The sequence below is a fragment of the Cololabis saira genome, chromosome 12 (genome assembly GCF_033807715.1).
Source record: "Cololabis saira isolate AMF1-May2022 chromosome 12, fColSai1.1, whole genome shotgun sequence".
NCBI lineage: Eukaryota > Metazoa > Chordata > Actinopteri > Beloniformes > Belonidae > Cololabis > Cololabis saira.
The window spans coordinates 18,935,437-18,956,618 of NC_084598.1; the positions used below are offsets into that span (position 1 = coordinate 18,935,437).

At 39.2% G+C, this 21,182-nt stretch overlaps 3 protein-coding genes across 4 annotated transcripts; 1 reads left to right on the forward strand and 2 right to left on the reverse strand.

The window, feature by feature from the left end:
* The first annotated feature begins 920 nt into the window (after positions 1-920).
* On the forward strand, positions 921-12,849 carry LOC133456336 (protein disulfide isomerase Creld1). Its single transcript, XM_061734813.1, has 11 exons — positions 921-961; positions 3,374-3,494; positions 3,591-3,673; positions 4,065-4,175; positions 4,436-4,527; positions 4,697-4,876; positions 4,974-5,069; positions 5,154-5,237; positions 5,331-5,426; positions 8,711-8,851; positions 11,600-12,849. The coding sequence occupies exons 2-11, from the start codon at positions 3,378-3,380 to the stop codon at positions 11,818-11,820; spliced, it is 1,221 nt and encodes a 406-aa protein (XP_061590797.1). The 5' UTR covers positions 921-961; positions 3,374-3,377; the 3' UTR covers positions 11,821-12,849.
* A 532-nt stretch (positions 12,850-13,381) lies between these two features.
* Positions 13,382-15,216, reverse strand: LOC133456339 (uncharacterized). Its single transcript, XM_061734816.1, has 6 exons — positions 14,824-15,216; positions 14,600-14,736; positions 14,350-14,477; positions 14,175-14,234; positions 13,892-14,081; positions 13,382-13,752 (listed from the first exon to the last, which is right to left on the reverse strand). The coding sequence occupies exons 1-6, from the start codon at positions 14,831-14,833 to the stop codon at positions 13,642-13,644; spliced, it is 636 nt and encodes a 211-aa protein (XP_061590800.1). The 5' UTR covers positions 14,834-15,216; the 3' UTR covers positions 13,382-13,641.
* mbd4 (methyl-CpG binding domain protein 4) lies at positions 15,217-21,102 on the reverse strand. 2 transcript variants are annotated; one of them, XM_061734815.1, is made up of 8 exons: positions 20,977-21,102; positions 20,207-20,430; positions 19,356-20,113; positions 18,920-18,985; positions 16,317-16,451; positions 16,075-16,224; positions 15,813-15,916; positions 15,217-15,472 (listed from the first exon to the last, which is right to left on the reverse strand). In XM_061734815.1, exons 2-8 carry the CDS (start codon positions 20,329-20,331, stop codon positions 15,398-15,400), a joined length of 1,413 nt encoding a protein of 470 aa, XP_061590799.1. In that variant the 5' UTR covers positions 20,332-20,430; positions 20,977-21,102; the 3' UTR covers positions 15,217-15,397. The 2 variants fall into 2 exon arrangements, with proteins under 2 accessions (XP_061590799.1, XP_061590798.1); XM_061734814.1 differs by having other exon boundaries at positions 20,942-21,029.
* Positions 21,103-21,182: the final 80 nt, after the last annotated feature.

A 21,182-nucleotide genomic window follows, 5' to 3' on the forward strand; every position in this document is an offset into this window, starting at 1 on the left:
ATTTCAGAGTCATTGATAGAACAGATAGGGTAGTACTATCTGGTATTCTCAATTAGTGCATTGAGTAGAATTTTTGGTTAGTATATTTGGCATGATTATAGCACTATGAAATATGTTTTGGTATGTATGGACTTTGATTTTTTTTTTTTTTTTTAATTTAGTTGTGGGGGTTTGTGTTCTATGTATCTAAGGTATACCCCTCTTTTTGTGGCTGAAAATATAAAAATACAATAAAAAAAAAAAAAAGATTTCACTTCAGTCAAAAATGTTTCAATCAAAGTATATAAATAAACTTCTTTTTTGATTAAATGATAAAGACACAAATGTCCTACCCATAATATGGCCCAAACACAAAAAAACACTACTTCAATCAAAAAGGTTGCTTCAAACAAAAAAATATTCACTTCTATCAAAGAAAAATAGTGTTCAAATTTATTTTTTTTAGTCTCAAATATTTTTTTGCATTCAAACACTTTTTTTCTTTGATCGAAACCTTTTTTTTTCTTCATTGAAGTGATTTTTTTTTTTTTTTAATTGAAAATTTTGATTGATCAATCTTTTTTTTGATTGAATAATTAAGACACAAATCTACCTCCATACTACTCCATACATCACTACCCCTAAAGCTCTGATCCTAGATCCCCCTACATGTAAATATGACCGTACAAAAGGGGGCTGCCTTGATGACGCCACAGCAGTAGGCGTGAAGGTGGAGCCTGATTGGTTGATTGATTAAATCCCGGTGGCTTTGGGCGGTGTCATGTCCTGACGGGAGGGTGATCGCTCAAGGCTGATTTATGGTTCCGCGTTACACCAACGCAGGCCACGCCGTAGGGTACGCGTACGGTGCGCGTCGCCGCGTACCTTACGGCGTAGGCTCTGCGTCGATTTAACGCGGAACCATAATTCAGGCTTCATTCATCGGCGCTGCTGCTGCAGGAAGAGCTGCTGCTGCAGGGAGGTAAGACCTCGGCTACGGGAGGCGTTTCTGAGCTTATTTCAGGAAGGCTTCGAGCTAAAACACTTGGCGGATGCCTACTATTTAATGGCACCAGAAGGACACTGTCACCAAGTTTAGTGAATTACAAACTAAACTTGCGTGAGAGCAGGTTAGCGACAGCTAGCTGCTAACTACCGAGCTTAGCCAGCTGTTAGCCGCCATGCAAACACTGAAGACTTTAGTATTTAATATTTTTATTATTTAATATTTAGTATTTTTAATATTTGAGTATTTATTACCTTAGTATTTACTATGTTTCACCATATTTGAATTTTACCTGCTCTATTTTTATTGATTTCATTTCTGTTTTTGTGAGAAAACAATGAATCAGAGTTTTAGCCCCAATATCAGCTCTCTGGCTCAGTCACAAAAGAGTATTTCTGTGCTCTCCCCCTTAAAAAAACAACAATTTGATTAATAGTAATGACAAAAAAAGAGTATATACTGTACACTGCAGTTTATATATATATATATATATATATATATATATATATATATATATATATATATATATATATGTGTATTTCATTTTTATTTATTCCGATCATGGAAATATGCAAACAGAAAAAACAAACAAGTAAAATGACAACACAATCAAAAGCATATTCCATAACCAGAAAGGAGCAGGAAGAAGAAAATCTTATTATACCTGCCCCTCCCTCAAAACAAAATTGAACAATAATAACAGATGGTCTGCGCAATTACTCAGTTAACATCACAAAGAAACATTGCTATTCTCTTTCAAAAAAATTAAACTGAAATATGTTTATACAGCCCTTTAAATCATCATGTAATGAATTCCATAACTTAATTCCAACAACAGAAACACTCATCAAGTTGTTCGGGCAAGTAGATGTTTAAAATTAAATTTTCTTCGACTATCTTCATTATTTGAACTGAAAGTAAACATGTATTGTAAATTTTCTGGTAATGCGTTACATTTAGCTGTGTACATGATTGTGAGTGTTTGTAATTTAACCAAATCATCGAGTTTCAGTAATCTTGATTCAATAAATAATCTGTTGGTGTGTTCTCTGTAATGTGTATTGTAAATAACTCTCTCTCTATATATATATAGATGGAAGGAGGGTCACTTATTTTTTTCTTTAAGTGCTGCCATTTCAGGACTAAAGTCCCATTGAAAATAAACTTCTCTGATCTCTGGCAAAGCTCAAGAGTCACTGCAGCAAGCTGCCAGGCTTTGTATGTACTCAGGATGAAAAAGAACGCGTACAAATGATCCATATGTATATTTGTAACTGATGAAAGCTTATTAATATTCTTTTTTTTTTTTTTTTTTTACTTCATTTTCCATATGGGATTCCAACATTTATTTTTCTATTCAATGCAGTTTAGCTTCATTTATATAATCACCAAATCATGACAAATGTAATTTCAAAACACTTTATGAATACAATTGAACTAATTTGAGATTACCCCAATTAATTCAAAGCCAGTGGAATAAATAATTGCCTAGGTAAGGAAGCAGATTGTACCAAGACTTATCTTTGATAGTCTCCTTCCCAATCCTAAGCAAGTTCCAGGTATATGTGGGAAAAACTTTAACAGGAAGAAACCTCAGACAGAAAATAAGAATAAATAAATAAATAACATAAAAAGAGAATACAATCTGAGAAATTATCAGTTACTACTTTGTTTTGCATTTATTTTATATTTTTACATATATATGTTTCAGAATGTACTTTTGTTTTAATTAATTTCAATAGAGAAGTGTGAAATTACTCCAGCACTAGTAAAAGTCATACTTTAAGGACCTGAAAGGCAAGTTTATTTGTATATCGTATTTCAGCAACAAGGTAATTCAAGGTGCTTTAGATATTTAAAAAAAATTAAAGCAATGACTAAAAAAAGGGGAAAAAGAGTTACAGTGCCGTGGTATAACAAAGAAAGGTTAAGACTTAAGCTTGAGTGACTGAATGCTGCTTGCGTTGCCATTACACTTTTTTTGCACAAGAGAAATTGGAATCTTGTGCTGCTGTGTTTCATTCTTATTCGGGGGACACAGAGCAGTAGAAAGATTCTAATTTCTTTTAAGCAGAGTAAAAAGCATAATGTGATATGACATCACTACATTACTGATATAGAAGCATTACACACTGTACATTACATCTTGACAGAATGACAGGTTTTACTGTTTTGTCTCCAAAAAAAACTTGAATTATCATTTAAAAAAATCTTTATCCTTAAGCAACCATTTGAAGCAACATAAAGGAAATGGAAAGAACTGTATGTTGTTGATTTAAATGCATAAAGAGGCAAAAAAGGCACAATATAAGAACCTTAAATGTGTAAATACATGTAGTTACATTTTACCACTAGTTACATGTGCATCTCTCTGTCTGTCCTCTGAAGGATCATGTGGTGGGCTTGGCCTTTGCTGCCTGCTCTGCTGCTTTTGTCAGAGCTCTCTGTGGTGAAAGTCCAGACAGCACCATGCCAGACCTGCAAAAAACTCACTGAGAATTTCATCAAGGTATTGCACTTAAATGAATGAACAATACACTTGTGTTTGTCTTCTTTGACTTGTGCATTTTTACCATCGAGGCTCCTCAAATACCCTCTTTGTTAGGGCTTAGAGACAACAGCCAGTAAGAACTTTGGAGGAGGTAACACAGCATGGGAGGAGGAGAAGCTGGCCAAATATGCACGCAGGTAGGACGACGTATTCCTCAAAACTAAGCTGTGCGTGCGTGCGTGCGTGCGTGCGTGCGTGCGTGCGTGCGTGCGTGCGTGCGTGCGTGCGTGCGTGCGTGCGTGCGTGCGTGCGTGCGTGCGTGCGTGCGTGCGTGCGTGCGTGCGTGCGTGCGTGCGTGCGTGCGTGCGTGCGTGCGTGCGTGCGTGCGTGCGCACACGTGACTGTCCTTTGTCATGTCTGGATATCTATCGACACAAATATAGATTTGTGTGTGAATAGTTTGGGAGAATGTTACAAATGGCAGCCCAATTTAAATGTGATTGGTTGTGTGAAAGAAGGTGGATCAGTTTTGGTTGTGTGGGTCTCTGTGTCCATTTCACCTCTCTAATAGTTAGCGTCTTGTTTCAGTGAGACTCGGCTGCTTGAGATAGTGGAATCTGCCTGCGAAAAAAACGATTTTGAATGTAATCGGCTCCTGGAGCAGATAGAGGACCAAGTGGAGACATGGTGGTTTCACAGGTAAATGTGTCACATCTCAATGAGAAGCAATAAAGAAAATAAAAATCTATACTTCCATTGTGAAATGTTCCATAATATTTTGTTCTTAAGTTGTCGTTCATAACTTTGGATGGTGCTGCAATTAGTCTGTTTTAATACCATATTGATTTTTTTTTTTTTCTTAAATTTATTGCACTTTTTTTTCCATCTGTCTTATTTCAATTTGGGATATATAACCATGTCTCTGTTTCATCTCTGACGTAATGACATTTGTCCTTTAGGCAGCAGGAGGCACCAGACCTTTTTGAGTGGCTGTGCATAGAGGAGCTGAGACTCTGCTGTCCACCTGGACACTTTGGACCTGACTGCAAAGGTTTGAAGATGCATGTTGCAAGATATCAACACAGGAAATAATACTACCATTTAACAAATACTAAAACAGCAAAACTCATCTGCGTTTGTTCAATTTGAGAGATGAGAGATTCCTATTTAAAGTAGATTAAAGCCATGTTAATGAAAACTTCTATGTTCATCCAACGCAGTGTGTCCATCTGGTCCTGGAGGTGTGTGCGGAGGTTTAGGCCGATGCGAAGGGGAGGGTACTCGCCTGGGAGATGGAGAGTGTGTCTGTGATCCGGGATATTCAGGCCACCTGTGCCAGAGCTGTGCTGATGGTTATTTCAGAGAAAAGAGTTCCAATGATAGCACAGGAGCTTGTGCAGGTAACTCAAACACACAGCTGGTTTTGCATAGCCCGGTTCTTTTTGAGGTCAGCAGAAATAACCTTTTCCTTGTATGTGTGGCCTTCATCTTTTGTAGCGTGTTACCACTCCTGTAAGAAATGCACAGGACCGGAAAACTACAAATGCCTCGATTGTAAATCTGGCTGGGTCCTTCATAACAATAAGTGTGTGGGTGAGTCTTGCTTTGGTGGTTATTTCAGGGATTTTCTTTTTGTTTTGTTTTTTTGTTGTTTGACTACCCTTGTATGTCCCGTAGACACTGATGAATGTGGCACAGAGCTGGCCCGTTGTCCGTCCAACACCTACTGTCACAACACGGATGGATCATATGAATGTAGAGGTATGTTCCTCTGTGTCACATGTATATATGCTTTTCCAGACTATGGAGGACTATTGTAGTAAATGAAGCGCATAATTGTTTTGTTATCTTCAGGCTGTGACCAGGCATGCGTGGGCTGCATGGGGAGTGGTCCTGCCCGCTGCAAGAAATGTGCACGTGGCTACAGGTTGAAGGGAGCCAAGTGTCTTGGTAACAAAACTATTTCTTTATTATTTCCTTTTAAGACGTGCTCTGCTTTCTTCTAATTTGAGAGCAGCTGGACATATTGGTGCCAGATTTTGTGGCTCTTGTGGCCTTCATTGAAAGTGAAGACGAGACAGAATGGTAGGAGAGAGGAGGGGCAACACATGCTGCAAAGGGCTATAGGCAGACAGGCAGTCGAACCCAGCTGCTTGAGGACCATAGCCTCTACATGGGCACCTGCTAAACCAAGGGCCCGATTTACTAAGATCCTAAATAAAGAGTACTAAATTGCGTGTGCACTGAAAAAGTTTGCGCGTGCTGTTTGCGTGTGGTTTGCGGGTGATCAACTAAGATTGCGTGCGCAATTGACAACAGGTGCAAACAGCAGTATTTAAATGAGGTGTTGCGTGTCTTAAGGTTTGCGAGCGCAAACTCTGCGCCATGGAGAGTCTGGATGGAATGCACAGTCACAAGTCACAAGCGCAAAATGAAATTTGACGAGTTGGAGTTAGAGATATTAGTGGAAGAGGCAAATAAACACATTAATGAACTACAGCAAATAAATTTAAACATTACCAAAAGAAACGCAATATCGGAGAAAACCTGCAATAGAATAAATGCAGTTGGTAACACAAAAAACGGAAAAACATCTGGTTTTTCATATTTCAATTTTAGGCACAGATCAAAAATACGAAATAGAAAAACGGGCCACAGGACCGAATTTGATTTTAATATTTAATTGGTCGGGTTTGCGTGACCCGGCGGTGCTCGGCATGATCTGAGGAGAAAAAGACAATCAGACACAGAGCTGGAGAGCGCTTTGATTCATCTATTTATGAGTTAAGTTTTTATTCAGATGTCCACAGTATATTGCAAATATTATATATTATATAGCAAACACTGACAGTAAATGTGTGACAGATGGGACCATCATATGGCCGTCGATTTAACGCAGAACCATAATTCAGGCGAAGCTGCAGTCTCTGCGCTGATCCTGACACAGCGGGACGGAACAGATTTGGTCATGATGTTTAACCTGTGTTTTGTGATTAATAAGCACAGGTTTTAATTAAATGTAATTTACGAAGGATGATTTCACGTTCAATAAGATAAGTAATCAATAAAATACAAAGTTTTGGCACAAAGGCTTGGCCTGCTTGTGGGCGAGTGGAGGGGGGCACAATAAGAGAAGGTGGCAAGATATAAGGCGGAGAACTAAAGAAAAAGTGGCCTTTAATAAAGCTTGTGCAGCCATTTTTGAAATAGCATGCAGCAGAATAAAGACTCTCTCTCTGCGTATTCTTTGATTTTGGATGTCGCCTCCTTGCCACAATAACAGCAGCAGCAGATTAGCACCTTCCTTTCGAACGTATTAAATACAGACGCAATCACAATACGCGCAATTACTTTCAGGCTTGGTAAATCTCATTGCGCGTGGTAAATGGACATATTTGCATCTTCCCCTCCCAGTATTTAGGATTTCTGCCGGGTACGCCCCATATTGATTATTCATCAGGGCAAAAGTACTAACTGAATTGCGTGTGCAATTTTGCGCATTTCAGAGACGCAGTCGTCTTTGCACGCTGTTAGTAGATCAGCTGGCACTTTGGTTTGCGTCTTTAGTACCTTTAGTAAATCGGGCCCCAAGTGTGCTGTCTTGTGTGCTAGATGCCATGTTTGAATGAACACACTGTCTTTTCTATACATTTTTTTTTTTTCAATGGCCATCTGACTAAGTCAAAGTAAATTATGTATAAATTGAAATTTTAATGCAACACAAGTCTGGAGTGCTCCAGTCACACAAAGAGGCAAAGTAGCACTGGGTTATTTTGACATCTGATCAGTTCAGAGGGATCTGCCACATGGTGTCGAATTTCGAATCAAAAATATGTTATGAGAAAACTAAAGCCAAATTATGAATGGAAGATCAGGCTTTACATTCAAACGAATTCCTTAGGTGAAGTAAAAGATACAATTTTTCAAATTTAAAGCAAATATATAGTTCATCTTTGCAGTTGAATCCTCACAAGTGAGGACCACTTTCATAATGCTGAGTTTTCAATAAGCTTGAACATTTCCAAAAACTGTATTATCAGGTTTCCATCAGCCACGACCACATTCTACACAACCACTGTCCTTTTGGTGTAATGACATGAATTATTACACCAGAACATGACATGCAGATGTAGGAAAATTGACTCCGTAAAGACTTCTTGCTTTATACCACACTTAAAGTAATGTTCAGTCTGACGTGATTTGTGGTTATCACATACCTGCAAATGGGCTCTATTTGCCTATCGTGAAGATCGGGTCTCAATGAATCCATTTGGAAAATTGATCTTTTTGTAACTAGCTTCTGAATTTTGCCACTTTAACAGATTAATTTGCACCCACTAATGTTGTACATTACATGTCTTGAAATAACATACATTCACATGCAGTTTTTAAGCAAATAGGCCTGTGTTGAAAAAAATCGATTTTCTGATTCTAAATTGATTCTCATATTAATTCCTAAAAATCGATTTGTATGTCTAAAGATCGATTTATTTTTCATCATTAGATTCTCGCCACAGTTAACTCCATACAGACAGTGGGCTGAGCAGGACCGTTAAGGCTGGAAATTACTCGCTGTTTCAGACTGTGTTTATGCTGCCATATGCGTTTGCGTCCATTTGCACAGACAACCAGCTGCGTAAGAAACAGACCCCGCTCATGCACCACGCGAGGAGAGCGCGTTGTACTGTAATAAAAAATTATGATTCCACCTATTACACACGGACACACTCATTCACACCCCCAACCGTGCACAACCAGTGTTCAGTGCTTTGGATATTTCAGCTTAGATTTCAAAATGTTATATAAGTTCAATGAAGTTCATATTATCTATATTTACTATAGCTTGTTTGGTTTCTTCTGTTATCCGACACACGGTTTGTCATGACACACCTGAAAAATGCCTGCTTCATGGAAAGCTGTGTGTCTGGTGACAGAATAAATTAGACAAGCTAAAATGATTTGTTTACTGCATGAGCTGTTTTTTAGTTATTTCACAATAATTATTGTGAAATTATTATTTCACTAGTTATTTTACAGTCATAATTCAGGCAACAGCTGAAAAAACATTTTTAATAACACTAACCCACATCAATATCGGATCGAATCAAGTGGTGATAATTGATTCTGAATCGGAATCTAATCGATTCTTGACATTTGAATTGATACCCAGACCTATAAGCAAATAACCTTGGCCATGGTGACTTACTACCATTTTTGTCTGCTTGCTTACACAGATGTAGATGAATGTAGTGAACGTGCGATAGCCTGCCCGGGACTCAATGAGGCCTGCATCAATGAGGAGGGCTCCTTCCACTGTGACTGTGCCGATGGATACATTAGAAGAGATAGCATTTGTGTTGAGAATAAGCCTCCTGGTAAGTAAACGTTGTTGTAGGTCTGTTTTTATGTTATTCTCAAGCTGAATGGTGATGCACACAATGGATACATCTACAAATATTTACCCCAGTCAATCATAATATAATTACAACCGACAGGCGCTTTGAGTACCGATAAGCACTACTCTAAAGTGTTCTGCTGAGAAAATCTGCATTCACAAAAATGTCATTTTAGTACTTGCACCTATCAAACATTTTTGCAGACCAGTTACATTCCCTAGCATGGCAATATCTTTCTCCTACAGTAGCCACCTCCCACAGCAGGTTAGGAGTGGACCGCTCAATAAGGTTTTAAGAAGTGCTCATAAAACAACAAATATGTCGGTTTTCGTTTAGTCTCCAAACTCTCCAGATGTCAATCTGATGGAACCTGTGGGAAGTAATCCTAATCCCCCACACCTTCCAGAGCCCAAAGGATCTATTACAGTCCCAGACACTCCAGGACGTCCTCAAGGTGTTATTTGTCCAGAGACTGGCTGGTCAGAGCTCCATGAGGACAGCATATTTTTGCTTCAAGACTCAACATAAGAAATGGTCATGCTTTGGTTGTAATTGTTCCTAAAATTCACTGATGAACCAGGGCCAGATGGTCAGAGCGTGCCTTTTCTGTAATGCTACTATTTAAACCTTCATTTTGTTCCGCTTGCTGCCTCTCATATTGATTAAATCATATATATACCCACTTTTTTTTTTTTTAATGTAATTTGCACAACATGAATGTATACATAAACATGACATGATAATTCATTTCCAGAGGAAAGATAACAGGTAGTGGTTGTGCACGTGAGGACAAAAACCCTAGGGGGGCTTATGCAAGGACCTCGCCGTTTACAGGACATTACATGACTTGTTTATTATTAGAAAAATAGTACACAGTAAACCAATGCCTCTAATTCAATCCAAAATACAAAAAGCAGATATATCAGGTAACTTCAGTAGCCGATGAAGTTATCAATTTTTTAAATTCTTCTGCACATTAATTACCTAAAATGAATAATTACTTGCAAAATCACCATGCACCTGGTGACAAAATCTGACACGCACGGAGTTCCCTCTAGGATTTTGTTCAGCAGCAGGGGAAGGCTCTCCAGGAAGTCCTTGCGGCGTAAAGAAATGACACTCGCCTCCAGATTTTACTGTTACAAACTATTTATTGAATGGCCAGTTTAAAATGGCATTTTCAAAGCTGAATGTAAAACTAAATAAAACAATAAATAATTCCTTTACGGGAAACAGTGGCAAAGTTTGCACCCAGGCTCAGAGCATTGGAGCCCTACATCTCTGTTGTATGGAAATTCTTCAACAGGTGGCCTGTTGATGCTCAGCAGCATACGGGCTGCAAGGTGACCCCCCTGCAGCCGGTTTCTGAAGCCAGTCTTCACCTACAAATAAACAATGACATTGTTTCTCTCACTTTCTTACACCCTACTCATTTAAAAATTGTTTGTAGTTCGTGTCTGATATATTATTAATTGTCTTAACCTGTTCATGGTTGAAAAGTCCCTCACAGTTCACACAGGGCAATAGCTGCGAGCTTGCTCATGGAGGGATACAGCTTTGCCCACTCAGGTTAGCGACACTGAGTTGTCATCGGGCCCAATTAATTTAAGCTACAACATGTTGCGTAAAGTTAGCTGACCATCATTATTTTGAGTGCCTATTTAACTTGTAATTCTATATGTGTTTATGAATCCTAATTCAGAGTAATGTCCTTTTTCGGCACCTCATAGATGCACACTACACGCCTTACACTCATGTAAAGCAAGTGATTTGATTGATAGATGGATAATGAGTAGGTTTACTTTCTGGGATTTCTGCTTTGCAACCCTTAGATTTTGCCGGCGGGCCCAGACATTATTGATTTAGTCCAGAGAAACGCGTTTGTCTCACTCAGCTCCTCAGTGTTTGAACCAGCAGCAGGTTCTCTGCTGGTGCATCTGCAACTACTTGAAGCTGCTCTGTCTTAATTGACCTTTGGTTTTGGTAGCTTTGCCTTCTTATCTTTGGCTTCTTCAAGTTTTCTCTTTTTTTTAAATTTGCTTTTATGTTTGTTTTTCCAGTTTTCCATTTCCTGCTCTTTTGTAATAATATGCAGATCCATATTTGATATGACCAGCATTCCTCATGTTTTTCTTTTTTAAACTTTTTAAGGCAGCATTAATTCACATTTTAAGTTATTTTCAGCATTTATATGAAATAAATAAATTATATTCTTGAATACACAAGTGTTATATTAAAACATACTGTATTTGAATTGGTTAAATAAGTGAATATCAAATGTGACACCGTTATACAGGCTTGGCTCAGGCATAATGCTGCACATTCTCTCATCTGTTCAATTAAGTGAGCACACATTGCAGCTGTGCTGTCTTATTATTGTCAAATAGAGTGGCGAATATTAAACTCAATTATGCTCTGAAGCGTTTTGTTACATTGATACAGCCATCAATCAATTTAACAATCATCTGAGGAAATGGGAGAGTTGGTTTTTTTTTAACATTCAGTTTGACAGTAATCTACTGGTTGAGCATTTCATCAGCAATGTAGTTACTGTAGTTGCTGACAGGTACATTAAGATAGCGGTCTATGTGGGGACAATGATGTCTAGATCCCCACATTTAATCACATAAAGATGAATGTGAACACAGCCTGTTATAAAGATCTTACTTGAGATAGTCTTAACAGAGCTTAGGTTTCTGAATGAACTGTTTCTTTTTTTCTCCTCAGCTGGTCAAGAGAAGGGACTGTTTGACGACATGACTGATGATGAGGTCCTCGTACTGCAACAGATGTTCTTTGGCGTCATTATCTGTGCCCTAGCTACGCTCGCTGCCAAGGGCGACATGGTCTTCACCGCTATTTTCATTGGAGGGGTAGCTGCCATGGCAGGATACTGGCTGACGGAGAAGGGAGACTACATGCTGGATGGATTTCTGAAGGGACGCTAGATTCTCTGGAGCCACAATTTAAAAAGAGCTAGGAGTATGAGCCAACGAAGGTGAATAAAACTCAGAAAGCTCAATGCTAGCCTTTCAGGGATTTACTTGCAAATGCAAAGTAATTTTAAAAGGGCTCAGGTTAATTCATTTGTTTTCACAAATAAGTTGATGCAGGAAAAAGTGAGAACTTTCGAGATTATAAAGCCGTGAATCTTAGAGGACTAAGGAAGCAGTGCTGCACTGATGTTAAGGAACTGAACTTTATCCCGTACCTCAACTTTGTCGGGTACAAGAGTGACATTAAGAGAAAGAAAACACTAATCACTGTTTGTTTATTATGCATTTGGAAGTCTCGTCTGGCCCCAGTCATCACGGGGTTTTTCATCATTTCGAATGGTACTTCAGTTTTTACTTTGCAACTCTAGATTATAGTTATGACTATAAAGTTGGATGAAGAAAATTTGAAGACCTTTTAAAATGGCTCCATAAAGGATCACTCATGCAGCTCTGGGAAATTTTGGATGACTATTTATTTATTTATTATTTATTTTATTTATTTATTTACGCAGAACAACGTTTTACCTCCCTGTTGATTGTTTCTTTATAGTAATAATGCATGATGATAATAGCCTATACACAATGGAAGGTACAACACTGTTTTTAATTACTGCTTACTTTGGCATGGGAGATATAACTGCAGGATCACTGTTATCAAAGCTTACTGAGTGTGTGTGTGTGAAGGAATGCGCTAAAGTAGATGCCAGCTCTGATATGGATGATTGAAGCCATCCTCTTTTGCCTTGTTTTGAAAGCAATATTCATGTTACTGGATATTTATCACATTTGTTAAATTGGGATGTTTCTTTGTGAATTATCAATGCAACTTTTCAATTGTAGTTCCAACAGGTAGAGTAATCATGATCAAGAACCACTCGACTCTTCCTCCTTATCCATCTTATGTCATTTTTTTTAAATGTAAACTGTTTGCCATGACATTTGTTTTAAGGTTTGATTTTACAATAAATAAACTTGCCACTCCTTATGTTTGAGGGTGGGGGGGATCAGAAATCATTGAAGCATTCAGCGTTTTCTGTAAATGGTTAAGAGCCTAAGTCGATTTTTTTAATATTCTAATATTCTGCAGGTTCCTTCAGTCATTGTAGTATATGAAAGCATTTGTGTGTAGTACTAGGTGCATATCTCAATTGTGAAGTTGGTATTTAACCCTCGTTTTCATTTCAGGTTAAACAATTTTGTGTTCCAGGTCAAAAATGGCCGCTCTATTAAGACTCATCATACAAACTGTATGGCCTGTACGCCTCATTTATCTGAGCTTATGCATGCTTGAATTTGCTTGAATTTGATTTCTAAAAACCATAATTTCTGGATTATTTTGACTATAAGAAATGATCAAATGAAACATAGTATACCGTTTATCACAAACTGCTTTGTGTGAAGGTTCCTAAGGACCTTCATTGTTTTGAAACAATTTAAAACTTTTATGCAGTCACAAAAGGTAACACTTGTGTTCCCGGCCAAAAATGACTGGGAAGATTTTATTTGTGTACAAAGAAAACAATCCCAACACTACACTTGACAATTTTACAATATTCCAAGATTACATTCTTTTTCCACAATTTTATTTATATAGCGTCTATTACAACAGAAGTTGTCTCTAGGTCAGTCGTCTTCAACCCTGGTCCTCAGGACCCCCTGTCCTGCATGGCCTACATTTAACCGTGTAGGTTTTTCTCATCTTAATGTAACACTCATGGTTACTTAAGTACCATGTTGTGGCTGGAGTCTCAGATTTTGACTAAGAGGTTTAAGTTATTTCAGTGTTCCACTCCAGTTAATGGGGTTGAGGCGCAGCAGCTCTCTCTCCTTCAGGGCCTCCTGGGAACGTGTTAGTGCTCTCTCCCTCCAGCTCTGCTCCATTAGCTGTACACATAAAACATGCACAAGAGGAAAAGACAAAGACAAACTAAACACTTCTTACTTTGCCATAAGCTAAGAACAGACACTAGGAAGCATTTAGAAACCTTAGTAGTGGAAGCATAATGTAAAGGTGGGACTGTACCGTCTTGTTCACATCTCTGTAGGTTGTCATTCCTTTCCTGTGCCGGATCCACTGCTCTCTTTCACTCGATAGGGCAAGGCAGTCCACTTCTCTGAGATACTCTGCTTCCTTCGTTTTATTGGCCAGTTGCAGCTTCAGTGCCACACGTTTCTCATCTATTTGCCTCTTTAAGTCCTCCCGCAATGCCCTCCTGCAGCGATCAAGGAAAGGTTTTCTATTTTTGTGTCTGATAAAGAAATATTGGTCCATTAGAGCAGTGGTGAAGTTCAAGAGGAGTTTTTACTTGTACTCTTCTCTCTCGCTGGCGGTTCCATAGAAGGGTTTTTGCCACACCTGGTGACACCTGACACATCAACTTCAGGTCAGTGACTTTGATCTCAGTTACCAGAAGCAAAGATAGAAATGACAGTGATTCTATGGTACATATCAATAAAAATCAAGTTTGAAGGTTACTCTACCTATGATTCTCTCTCCTCTGCATTATGAGTGTCCTCTGGTGGTTGTGGTGGTGAACAGCTGGCGTCTCCAAGCTGACGGTGCGTTTAGGGACCAAAGGTGGGTGCAAAGGATTTAATCTTGGAATAATCTTTGAGAAGCAGAATTAATTATTTGATTATGCCCTTTTTTTCACCTTCATTTTTTTGGTCAGCAAAGCAAAAATCCGCCTCACGGGACACCCAAGGCCAGAATCAGGAAACCTCTGCTCACCTGACTGCTTGTCGGTACCTTAGCAGAGTGTGGGATGATGGGAAATGTCACAGGAGCGACCAGGAGGCAGCGACTCTGGTGGGCAGGAGGGGCCCGATGAGGATCACAAATAGGTGTTGAAGCTGTAGAGATGGCTGCTGCCGTAACGAACACATCAACGGCACAAACTTTAATCACAACTAATGACACTAAAATAGCAAGTGAAAAAAGTTAATTTTACTTACGCAGTTTCATCTTCTTTCAGGATTGGTCTGGCTGCACTCCAGAGTCCAGTCTCCAAGTGTTTTTAAACTTTATACAGTATTACATTTTTAGCAGAATGTCCTGTTAAAGCTGCAGCCCCTTTAGATTAAATCAAAATGTCAATACAGCAAATTAATGTAGAGTCACTAGCTAGAGATAAACCTGTTCGTGCCAGTGCGTTTGCAGAGTACTTCGCAGTAGCAACAGTTTCCATGGCAATTAGCCCCCCCCCCCGTAAAAGGAAAACTGCTGCACGGACACACCATGCGTCTGAACTCAGAACAAAAGAACATTATCTTGTGGCAGCAAACGAACCCGATGTAGAAAGAGAAAAACTCGAGCAAGGGAATGGATAACAGACCAAATCATCCCAACTGTTGACCAGTTAAAACATTTTATTCAACATTAAGAACTTAATTTCAGGATATTAGTACATAATTTTAAACTAATTTAGGCATAAAAAGACAGGTTCATATTCATGGTAATATACTGTGGTTGACTGCAGTGTTCGTGATCACAATAAAATCTTGTCAGCAGTCTCTCCCCTGAGGTTTTTCATATTCCCGATGTTTCCTGGGTCTCACAGAGCCAGGCATGATATTTATTTAACATGTGATCTTCAGGCGTCACCTGTGATGAAAACAAAAGAGAAAAAAAAAATGATATTTAACTTTCAGAGTTGCAACACCAATGAAATCCTGTAAAAGAAAAGGTTTGTGAGAAATAATTGTGTAGTTTCATTTCTACCTCACAAACTACACACCCAGGCACGTACACACATACACCTCAAACCTCAAATGTTCATTTTCTGCACTTCTATGCTGACTTCTTTCATTGTTTAAGAGCAACTTTTTATTGTATGTTAAAATTCAATACCGTGTTAAATAAATTAATCTTGGAAGTCTAACAATGTTTAATGTATTCATCCCTGTCAAGTAAACAAAAATAAAACAGCTGTGATTACGTTCACCTGTCTCCACTCTTCAACACAGAAGATCCTGTAGGAGTCGTTGCCGTATTTTCCGATACCGTGCAGCTCGATAGGGTAGCGCCACTGTTTCGATAGATACTCATCTGAACAGGAGGAAGATGAACATCAGGACTTCTGGCACTGATACAGCGTGACATGTTCTCCCTGAAGCCAGACTCATGAACATTGTAATGAGATGTGTTATAAGTGTGCAGTATGCAGAAGTGGAGGCAGTAAGTTATCAGCCTGCAAAAACATTTACCTGAGAAGCGGATAAGTGTTTTGGCTCGAAGCTCGTACAGACCGAGTGGCTTTATAAGTTCAGACATGGGCTTCCAGTCTGCTTCCCGGGTCATCTGTGCAGATGGGTAACGCTCAAAGAACTGCCACAGCACTGGAATGGCCATCTTCCCTGTAATAGAAAAAGAAAAAAAAAAGCCAGGTTTCAGTGCTGGTTAGAGCTCCATATTCAAAATGTGTCGATGTGTGCATGTTGGAACCTACCACTTGTCTTGTTCAAAAAAATAGTGGCAACCAGGAGCTTCCAAGGGTCATGGAAAAGGGTCTCCTGAACGAGGTTGAAGGGAGAGCGGGGAGGTGTCCATTTCTTGAAGGCTTTCCTCCTAGGTGGGCTAATTCCTGAGAATAGACAGCACATTTCTACTAAAACTGCAGCTTCAATGTCATAAATGTTGATATAATTGGGGTCAAAATTATTAGGCATCACAATGAAATCAAACAAACCCATTAACTTTTGGAAATTAATGTCGACCATGACCAAAAAATGTTCGGAATATATTTGGTTCCAAAAGATGAGACAAATCTTTATCCATCCATTATCTAATATCCGCTTATTCTTATTCAGGTTCAGGTTCACACATATGGTCGCTGGACCATATCCCAGCTCTCTTCAGGTGAAAGATGGGGGTAAAGCCTGGACAGGTCACCAGTCTATTGCAAGGCCACATTTAGACCAACAATCACACACATACTCCTGAGGGGAACTCGGAATCACCATTTAACGTGACACATTTAACGTGACATACTGCGGGACGAAGCCGGAGTACCCACGGGCAACCCACACAAGCATGTGGAGAGGACGCAAACTCCACATAGAAAGAGCCCTGCTGGGAGTCCCAGAGAAATCTCCATGAAGTTATCCATCCATTTTCTATACCTGCTATATCCTTTGCAGGGTGACGGGGTCCCAGCTCATCAGAGAGGCAGGGGTTCACCCTGGACAGGTCACCAGTCCATCACAGGGCCACATATATACAAACAACAAGACATACTCACACCTACGGGTAATTTAGAATCATCAATTAACCTACTATGCATGTTTTTGGACTGTGGGAGGAAGCCGGAGTACCCGGAGGAAAACCACGCAAGCACGGGGAGAACATGCAAACTCCACACAGAAAGACCCTGCCGGGCCAGGGAGTCGAACCGGGAACCTTCTTGCTGTGAGGCAACAGTGCTAACCACCAAGCCACCGTGCTGCCCTCCATGGAGTTATATTAAGTTATTTTACTGATGTCTTCAATTGAAACAACAAAGAAAAAGAGCCAAGAGCAAAAAATCTTAGCCCATGACAGTCTTCCTAATCACTAGTGTAGCCTTTGCTTGTTACTCACAGCTGAGAACAGTATCTGAGCAGTTGGGACATCTCTGGAGGGATCTCAGCCCTTTCTTCCAGGAGAACTTGTTCCAGCTCATCTGAATTGCGTGGTTTCAAAGCTTGGACATTAAGCATGAACCCACTCCACAAATTCTCAGAAGAATCTGGGCTCTGACTCGGCCACTCCAGGGCATTGACATGGTTTCCTTCAAAAAGTTTTTGAATTCATTTAGATGTATGTTCTGGCTCATTACCTTTTGGGATAACCTAGTGGTGACGTAAACGTAGACTGGCAGCAGATTTCTTTACATTATTTATCAGAATAACAGCAAAATCAGATTATTCATGATCCTGTTCACTTGAAACAGGTTCCCTGTGCCTGAAACAGTGAAATAGCCCCACAGCATTATGCTTCCAACACTATGTTTCACTGAGGGAACATGAAATATGATATGAAAAGCATGTTGATATGGTGATGTGCATGGTGAGACCAAAGGAGAGACCGGAAAGAGAGAGAAAACCTATCCCTGTGTTTCAGATAATAACAGGCAAACATCAGTCTGGCTTTGATTTGAGTACACCAAACCCACACTGATGAACTGAACTTTCATGGATGATGATCTCCAAGGTAACTATTATAAAGAGCCTTAGCAACAGCCTTCCGTCAAACATAAAGTCCAGAAAACACTTGTTCAGCAGTTATGGTTGTTCCTATTCCAATACCAGCATCGGAATGCACCGGTTCTGCTGAAAATAAGGAAAATTTAGTTAGCCATCTTGAACTGGCACTATGTTAGTAACTGCTATCAAACCTGTACTCAGTATCAGCTGATACTCAAAACTAGGATACCTAGCTTTGAAAGGACACAGACATATTGGAGCATCTCTGTGATCAGAGCCTGAACCAATAATCTTTGTAGACATCTAGGGATTCTTGTCAAATCCTTCAACACTTTCCTTTCCAAGCTTTTGGAAATCTTGTATTTCTGACCATGCCAAGGTTTGTTTTTCACAGTTTATTTCCTCGTTTTTTGCAAAGATGCAACATGGACTTGTTCTAGACACTGTGAAATGATTGGAGATTGAAGTATAGCATTCCTGCTTCAGATGAACATTTTAGTATGACATTACCATTTCTTAAAAAGAATTTAAGACAAGTTTCTCCAGTGTTGAAGTGACGAGTCCTTTGATTGAAGTTCTGATGCTGGTTTAATGGTCAGTTGAGGTTTGGCAACACAAATCACTTTGGGTTGTAATAATTTTGACCACTTCAATTTTCACTACCTTTTGTAGATGGAAAACATTATTGCACGTTAAATCAAAGTGAACCAAATAGGGACCTTAACAATTTGAAGAATATTTTTGCTATGTAAATGTTAAAAATGATGCAATCGTAGTTCAGTTTTTCAGGGACATCATTTTTACCCTAACTGTATGTAGCTCCTGCATGAACACGTGTTTTGATTTAAATAAACTATTCAAACATTACCATCTCCAAGGGGTTTTCTGCTGAAATAAGGGCTGGTTTTCCGCTTAGTTTCCAAGCTCTTGGACTCTACAAGCAGACAGAAAACACAGATATGAAAAGAATAACTAAGCAATTTCCAACAAATTTTGTGGAATTAGGCTCAACAGTCTTTTCATAATCTCACTGTCAGACAAGCTGCAGAAATGACCCTACAAACATACATACAAATTTGAAATAAATAAAGAATATACGATATTACACACAATACGGAATATTTTAGGAAAATTTTAGGAATTGGAATCTGCTTTCAAAGACTCTGTGTAAATTTAAGATTTTACTTATATGTAATAAAATGTGAAACTGAATGGTTTATAGTGCATTGGATGTGCTAAAATCAAACTAAAATAAGAATGCTGGGTTTAAAACATTTCTGTCAAACAGTGTAAAACATACTTACTATTCTGGGAACCCGACATTGGTGTGCAGCTCCCACTTGTGATGTCAGGTAACAACACCTCCTCTTCAACATCCTGGTGACTGTCAGCATCAGCCTCCACATCAGAATTAGACTTGTTCTCACCTTTGCAGTGAAACTGTGTGATATCTGTGTCTGATGCTTTCTCACCTTCTGTTTCACTCCCAGTTGCAGCTTCAACAGTCAGACTGGGGACTGAAAGCTGCAAGTCTGTCTGTGTATTGTTGTGAAAAAGTAAAGTGTTCTGCTGATTACTGGAAGGGGCCAGTCTGAAGAGCTTCTCTCTCAGCTGCCCGACTTTCTGAGGGCTCTTCTGCACGTTCACATCATCCACTAATCCTAATGATGCAGTTTGTGAGCAATCCTTCACAATCTCCTCATTTTTGTCTTCACAAACCTCTATGTCTGCAACACTCTCAACTTGAATTTTGCTGTTAATAGAGTTAGTATCTTCTGGAGTCCTTACTTTTCTGTCTTTAATATCACTGCTGAGGAAGGAAGAGGATTTTTTAGATTTACTTGGAATGGAATCCATCTTTTTATCGCTTTTCTCCTGCTGTCCATCTGGTTGCTTTTTCCTTCGTCTCCTGGGCTTTGCATTTAAAGGATGTGTTTCCGAGGTAGTGACATTATCTTTGGATGCGGTGAAATCAAATAGGTTTATGTCCAAGTTCCATTCAACACTTTCTAAAAGGAAAGCTTGGAGGGACGCTTTTGACCGGAACCTCTGCCCTTTGGGACTTAAATAACATAAATCAGTTAGTCACTGATTTTACTCCATCCATGATGGACAATTATATAAAAACAAGATTGTATAGAAAACACAAACCTACCTTATTATGTAGACATCCAGTTTCCCTGCTGTCTTGCCTCCTTTTCGCTGCCTAACCACTTTAATCCACCCTGATGGCATTAGGGATTCATGACTTTGGTCATTCATACCCGCACTGTTCTCCATATCACAGCCAGAATTATGTATTTTGACTGATGTTGTCTGTTGAATAATCTGGAGTTTTTATCAGTACATCAGGTGCCATTCCTGTTCTGTCACATTTACCTAGAATTTACAGCAGAAACACACGTTATCTCAGAATCAGAATCAGATTTTATTGGCCAAGTTTGAACATTGCCCGACAAGGAATTTGACTCCAGTAATTTCGTTCACTGTACCCAGATTTAAAAAATAGCAAACAGTAAATAAATGTGGCACTTATTAACATATATACAATTAAAAAACTGAAAGGTGCAGTAGTATGAGGTAGGCTCTAAATAACATATGTACAATTTTTAAAGTGAAAGGTGCAGCAGAATGAGGCAGACATGATTATTGTTGGAAGGTGCATTGTTACAGCACATGATAGTGCCATTAAATTACTGTTAGTATTGTTATTGTCATTGCACGGTAATGGATTTCTCCGAGACTCTATTAATTGTGAGAGTTCATCAGAGCAACAGCTTGGGGGCAGAAACTGTGAACTATCTAGGAATTTTAAAGTATAAGTGGGAGAAGTAACATTAGAAACAATAGATATACAGTATATAAAAGCAACAGACGCTGAATTAATTACCAGCAAAGAAATCGCCTTTGTTGAACCTTACATACTTGACTTCTGAAAATATGATGTGCAGCTCGGGTCTTCTACGCTTCTTTCTTCGTTTTCGGGTTGTCCGATATAAAGCCTGAATTATGGTTCCGCGTTAAATCGACGCAGACCCCTACGCCGTAGGGTACGGCGTAGCCTACGGCGTAGGTTTTGCTTTGGTGTAACGCGGGACCATAAATCAGTCTTAAGTCTGCCCAGCACACAC